This window comes from Buceros rhinoceros, unplaced genomic scaffold, assembly GCF_000710305.1.
Source record: "Buceros rhinoceros silvestris isolate BGI_N320 unplaced genomic scaffold, ASM71030v1 scaffold13885, whole genome shotgun sequence".
In the NCBI taxonomy this organism is placed as follows: domain Eukaryota; kingdom Metazoa; phylum Chordata; class Aves; order Bucerotiformes; family Bucerotidae; genus Buceros; species Buceros rhinoceros.
In genome coordinates this window covers 24,216-31,356 of record NW_010412459.1, presented here as the reverse complement: position 1 = coordinate 31,356, position 7,141 = coordinate 24,216, and the positions used below count along the sequence as shown (strand labels likewise).

At 40.6% G+C, this 7,141-nt stretch overlaps 1 protein-coding gene across 1 annotated transcript in view; it reads right to left on the bottom strand.

Annotated features, from left to right (window-relative positions):
* The window catches only part of MCTP2 (multiple C2 domains, transmembrane 2), a gene marked incomplete at its 5' end in the record, with an annotated part of 84,082 nt that overhangs the window by 61,044 nt on the left and 15,897 nt on the right, over positions 1-7,141 (bottom strand). The window contains 2 exons of the mRNA XM_010136411.1: positions 186-279; positions 1,163-1,349. Coding sequence (XP_010134713.1) covers positions 186-279; positions 1,163-1,349 — 281 coding nt within the window. The remainder of the gene's footprint in view (positions 1-185; positions 280-1,162; positions 1,350-7,141) is intronic.

Here is a 7,141-nt window from a genome sequence, read left to right as displayed (position 1 = left end):
GGAAAATACAACAGCACACCATGCCAAGTTATTGGTCACACTGCTCAGATCTAAAAGGGAGATCAGATCTCCATCCACTGGACCTTCCCACATACTTCTGGGAGGCAAAACTGTTTGGTATCTCAGTTCCCTGAGGCATCACAAGGTGTTATAGCATCATATGCTGTAAAATAGAAATAAAATACCTGAAAAATCTGCTGCCAAGAGGTCTACTGCCTTTAAAACTTTGACTTGTAAGAAGCCGATGTCCTTTACATCCCGAAAGGAATTCTTTAGACTCTGCAAGAAGGAAAGCATACAGATACATTTTGTTTGTAATTCAGTAAGAAAGAAATTACTGAACTATAAATGACTTACATTTTTATATCCGTCACAATATCTGTGCTGTTTCAGTGCAGCAGCTGATATACCCATAAACACATGTCCACTATCCCAGTCTCATTGCATCACGACCCTTGAGGTTCACCACAACATACACTATGTGCTCCTGAGGAAATTCTCCATTCGCCTAAGTTACATGTTAACATTGTGGTGGTGATTGGAAGGAGCCCTGCATGTTGGTGCAAGTATCACCTGCCAGTTAAAACAGAGAATGGGGCATAGGTGAACCTGGAGAAGCAGCACGGGTGGGGAAGGCAGCACATTCCACCATCAGGAGTGAAGAATCTGTCCTCAATAACTTCAGCTTATGTTGTTCTAATTCCTCAGTGCCTAAGTTTCACACCCCATTTCAGAGAAATACTTATTCCTTCTTGCCCACAGCTTTTGAGGATTGAGTCATGGAAGCCATCATATGGCTTTATCTTCCAACATTGGAAAATCCAGAATATATCCTCCCCAAAGGAGGAAATAAAGCCAAGTACACCACGATGTCTCCATGATCTTCAGTGCGTCTCAATCCCCATGAAAATCTCTAAACACAATTCAGGTTTACAAAGAAAATTATTAGTTCAAAACTCCACAAATATAAGCAGCCGAATTTCTTGGATCTATCTGCCCCGCCAAACTCCTCCATTCGAAACACAGTAACTGTTCTGTGTAATAGTTCTCTCCAGTAGGAGACGTGTTGTTATGACTGGAAAATTTTTAAATGTTTTTCTTGCAATTTTGACTGCTTTCAAAACTAAAGGAGACAACAAAATAAAAAAAAAAATAAACTCACATAGCGCTGGGAAATCTGTTGCCGTTCACTGGGGTCTCCCAAAGGGCAGACGCACAAATCAGAGATAGACACTCCTGTACACGGGGCAACAGCAACCAACATTAGCAGGGACCCCGGATGCTTATCCAGAGGCAACTCTAAGCAGTTGGTCTGCTTCGTTGGCAGGGCAGTAACGTCAACCTGGCACCTAGAACGACATTGCCAAGTGTTAATGTGAAGCAGGAGCAAGGAACAAAAAAAATTAAAGCAACATGTATATTGATTTCAGTAGTAAGCAGGCACCAAAACTTATTGCTTGTTCAGGATGGAAAGAATGCAAAATAAAAATCATCTCAAAATTAAACATGGGAAACCAATTATCCAGTTTCTATTGCGCTTACTGTCAAGTTTGCTTTCTAGTTCACCTACTGGTAAGCAGAGGTAAGAGGGCTGGGCTGCAAGGAAAACTTCACTCCAGCCTGCTCACTTCCCCTCTAAAATCCCCTTGTGTTTTGAGACGCATTTGAAACACAGTTTCATTTCACCTGAGGGAAAAGGGGCAAATGCAAAATTTAAAACATTAGCCTAAAATAGATTAGTTTCTTTAAAGTCACACACTCCATTTTCTGCTACATTATACTGTACGCCCCAATCTCTTTTACAAGCCTTACTAGAGCTCCATTTTCAGCGCACTGTTATACTTCCCAAAGGGAAGAATTGTCTTCAAAGTCCCCCCGTGCATAATATGTATCATTAACCTGATACTTACCCCAAAAATAAAAATTAGAAGAAAAAAAGAGAAACTCACACAGACAGTAATAAAAGTGTGGGCTAACACAGATGACGAGACAGCCAGTTATAGACGAACAGAGCAGTTAAACGCAACAGAAAGGCTCATCACTTGGCTTGGCTAAATGCCTTCTATTTAGAAGTCCAGTAAATGGAGTGGAACTTTTTTGAACCTCCATGGGGCTTGGCTTTTAAGAACAGGCTGAGCAAAAGTTACAGATGAAAAAGGGAAAAACAAAAATAAGGAAGGCAAAGCTTTGTTGCCATAGTGCAAGGGGAGTCCCATTTCTCAAAGGGACGGTGAGTGGATGATGGAGAGCGAGAGCTTTCGCTCTGCTTAATGCCTGCCGACAAGTTTTTATTTAAACTAAACTTGTTAAGGTGTTGTCTTAATAGGCTAAAATTCCACAGGGTTCCCCCAGGTGGGTTTCTTCTGGGTAAATGGTGCATGTAGTGTTCCTGATTGATCCCATTCCAGTAGTAGAGCTGGAGCGGTTTATACCCATCTGCTATAAATTGCATGCTTTCCGCTTCTTAACAGCCTATTTTCTGTGAATGCTAAGAGGGGGTAAAAAAAAAAATCCCCAAACATTTCAGCCTGAAAACCCAAGAAGTACGTTATGAAGTAAAAGTCATTGCTCTGATGAGTACGTAAGTCATCCAGTAGCTCTGTGTATTAAAACATACTTCTGTGTAAGCTGTTCTGATCAGAATCAGTGGGGATGACTTTGCCTTAAGTGTGCTTTTTACTACTTGCTGCACCAAACATACAACAGGTTGCAAGTTTACTCTTACTAACCGCTTTGAAGTGCTTTGAAAGAGAAAGAAAATAAACCAGGAAGAGCACCAACACTGTTCGGTGCGTAGGCTGCCTCTTAACACAATTTCCACATGTGAGAGGTTGCATTTAAAGCTCATTGCTATGCCTAGACTCTTCAGAAAGCTATGACAAGAGAAGTTACAGCAGAAAGGAAAACACTACAACAAAAGGCAAGGATTTGAGAAAAAGACCTTATCGCTTCCACACTGAGGTCAACATCACCTTGGCTGCACTGACACAGCTGCTTCTCAGGCTGCAGCAGTTTTACTGATACTTTAGGTATCAGTGCAAAAGAGGAATGTATCCTTATCTTGCGGGTTTTGGTTTTGTTTGGGTTTTTGGTCTTTTTTACAGATGAAGAAACTAAAGGAAAGAGAGGGGAAAACTCAGGGTCACCCAGCTGGTCTGTGGTTCAGCTGGCAATAGAGGCCTCGTCTCCCACATCAGCATTTCACACACCACCCGCTCACAGCCCACAACTGGGAAAAGCTGCATTTGCTTTTTTATGTTAAGAACTTCCCATGAGGAAAGAGAGAAAAGACAGCTCACCCAGACAACGGTGCATCTCCCACCAATAGATAACCTCGGAAATCTCTGGCATCTCAAAGGCAAAGTTAAATATAATTCTATCTTGTTTTGACAAATTGGAATTGCTTCTCTTATTAAAAGAATTCGATTAGCCAAAGGTCAGCAGATTGAGTATAAGGGTGTGGGGGTAGACGGGATGCACGTGTGGAGGGGAAAACAGCAGGAGGTGGAGTATAAGCATTTCTTCATCAAATCATGTCTGATTTCCGTGCAAACTAACTTCCCTGAAACATCTGTGTTCACTCAAGGTGATGGTATGCCTCTGTATTTTCTTTTGAAGAACCGAAAAGAAAATCCACATTTGCACTGGCAAATGGCAAAAGACTAAGGAAAAAAAAAAAGAGACAATCTGTTTCATTTAGGTTATAGAACACAATTGATCAGACTGCAAAGAATGCAGCTTGGTAAAACAAGTAGACATTCAATTTACTGTATAAATCCAGCAGTTTCCCTACGAATGCTTCAACACTATGAAAATTAGTCTAACAATTCCCAAACTACTTCCCTCATCCTCCTGAAACAGAGGAAACAGAAAACATCCTCCTTTTCCCCTTTCTCAGCTATCTTCCAGACCTTATCACATTTCTTATGTGATTCTTATTTCACAGGAAAGCGGTACGAGACTATTGTGATGGGCACAGTATAAAACTAATGGAGGCAATCCGCTTTTTGCTCAGAAGCTGCCCAATAGGAAAGCAAAGGGCAAAACTCTCAGATTATTTGTATTTTAGGTGATGCAAATGTTCTCCTGAGTTAAATTCTCACCGGGGTAACCCTATGTCAGGATAGCATAGCTCTGCTTGTCATCTTTTGCTACGGCACAGGTTAAGATTCAGGTATAATCGTTCACACACGTGGCTGTATGTATTATCCATAGGGGATGCAGTTCTGGGAGCTAAGACTGTGTTGTGCACACCAATGTATCCCTGGGTTTTTTGAACCACAATTAATTAAATGCTTTCCTTCCTCCTCCTGATCAATACTGAGGGCTACACCTCTGTATTAACCTCCAGTCCTGTAAAGGATTACACCACAGCTTTAGTTTTCATTTAAGTCTGTTATTTTGACTTATAGCCCTCACCTTTAGCTGCCAAACTTTTCTCTTAATTCATTTTGCAGATAAATATTCAACACACTACACAGTAAGTTTGGGGTTAAATTATTTAATTTTATCAGGGAAACAAATGTTAAAATTTCACTTAAAGGAGCTGAGCTTAACCTCTTATCAGTAGCCTGGAACTGCATTTTATTATCCAATCCACAGTTCATCAAATTATGGTAAGTATCCTTAAATATCTACAAATAGGTTAAAAAAAAAAATCTGTAAACAACACTGCCATTTTTTTCCGCTGCAGAACTCTTGAAAGCCCTTCACATGAGAGGTCAGTCATGACCCAGTATCCAGTGAGATGCATCTATGATTAATATTTGAAAAGGAATTTCAAATGCCACAGGTGTCAGGGAGATAAGGAATCAGGTCTTACTTGGACCTACTCTGCAGAGAAATTTTGGTTGTCTGATTTTTCTTCACAGCTTGGTGAAATTTAAGTGACTGGTTTGGATGCAGCCGTAGTAGATTTTAATGCTCCATCCCAACAATGTGGCCTTTAAAATAAGGATCGTTTCTTGTTGCAAAGGCAGTTTCCTGGAGGCATTAATCATAAAGATCTTGGATGCTCTCCAATCTCACAGCTCATGGTCTTAAGTCTAGCAAATCCTCTGTAAAACCTGTTTCTTGAGGTAAATGTGTGGGGAAAATACCTCCAGCATTCTGCAGCATCTCTTTTTCAAAACATATCCCCTAATGCAGAAACACTCCCTAACAACCAGGCATAAATGTTTTAACTCTGCCTGGACAAATTCTGTACACGTTAACACCTTTGTTTATTAATATACATTAACATCATCTTCTGGTTATAGCATGCCTCTTATCCCAGAAGACACAAAAAGCACTCCATAAATGTTACTAACAGTTCCGTGCAGACTAAATAGAGGGATTATTTCATCCAGCACCAAAAAGCAGCCACCCCTCGGTGTCGGATCCTGGCAGCTGAACCACTCAAGGCTGCAGCGTTTTAAGGAAAAGAAGTTGGACCCGTTGGAAATAAGGGGAATGCAGGTAGGTTGGATGTAATAATTTCCCCTGCAACATACACTGAGAGTGAGGGTTCGTTCTGTGATAGGACAACGTCACCCAATGTCTCCTCCTAATTTAGAAGACGACAAATGCCCCACATGTTAGTGTTTAGTACCAGAGGTCTAACACATGTCTTACTTTGCACGTTCCATAGCCTCCACAGACACTTCAGGCCCTATCTCAAGAGCTATATTTTACTTTGAAACTGAACTATGCCTGGGAGAAGAGCCGTGTTCCAGGGGCTTAAGCCATACATCCGACATGAAATCCTGGATCTAAAGGGAACCCTACAGGAGCCCTCATTCCACAAACGTTCAGCAGTCTGGATTATCAGACATGACTCCACCTGGTGCATCTCCTCAACTCCATTTAACTATTAAAAATATACAAATATTTAAAGGTCTAACCACTACAGTTCAACCTACTCCTCCCTTGAGGGGAGCATAATGAATCTTAAACTCTATCCACAGACTGACCACAGAATTACTAATTCAGAACCAGCAAATTTTGCTTTTTTCTTAAAACCATGCAAATTATTTGAAGGCAGTTGGGGTGTACTGCTACGTGTAGTGACCGAACATAACCCATAAGCATTTTACGAAAAAAAAAAAAATTTCTTACAATGATGTTGTGAAATCCAGAAATCTCAAAACTCAACTTGGAAGTCGTGGAGACAATAAATATAACACCTCATAATGCTGTTTTTCCTACTGAATCCTTTTCAAGATTAGTCTGAATTTGAACCCTTCATAAAGTATTATTTATCAGGTGTCAAAAGTTTCTACATTATAAAAACAAGACTTGTTATTATGCATTCGGTGTTCACCTATTCTTGCAATTACTCTTTAAAATCTAGTATAATTTTTTTTTCCTATTTTGATGCTACAGCGAATTTGCTGTGCTTAAAGCAACAACAGCAGTATTTTTCTCTCCACATAGGCAGGAAAAAATAACTTCAAGGTAAATCTAACACACACAGGCTTTCCCGGTGCTGAACTCTTGAACAACAACAATAAGCACTTTGCTGATAGTTTTTTGCCACATTGAACATTACCTGCCAGAAACCAGAAGAAAAAAAATATAAGAGGGGGAAATAACCTAAGGAAGAATTGTTCCAGCATCAGGGAGACTGAAGAGAGGCAAGTCACAAGCACTGCTACATTTCTTAACTTTAAGCAGAATATCAGAAGTAATAAAAGTGACTGTGAGAATGGAAGGAACAGATTCATCGTCAGCCACTTCTCCATGTGATGAGCAACAGCATTCAGCCAGAAAGCATTTCCTGCTCTGCAAAACCACAAACATTTGCAAAGCCAAAGGGCATTGTTCTTTTCAGTGAATAGTTTCAAATTATTTGAATGCTTACAGAAAATGTTCTTATGATTAACTGTTATTTAGTCAGCAAGTTGCAAAACACTCGCCAGGTGAGAACAGCAAACAACTGCAGACAGGATCCCTGCCCCTAAGAATGCAGAGGTTGTGGCACTGATCCTGCAAGCAGATAAGCAGGGACAGACCCAGGAGGGGGTCTAGTAAATTAAAAGGTTCTTGGTGCTGCTGCAGATGCAAGTCTGCAGCTTGGGGTGATGGGTCTAGGTCAAAACACTGCAAGTCAAAGGAGGAAGGAGGAAAGATACGGTTATTCCTAGGAAAGCCAAGACTGTAC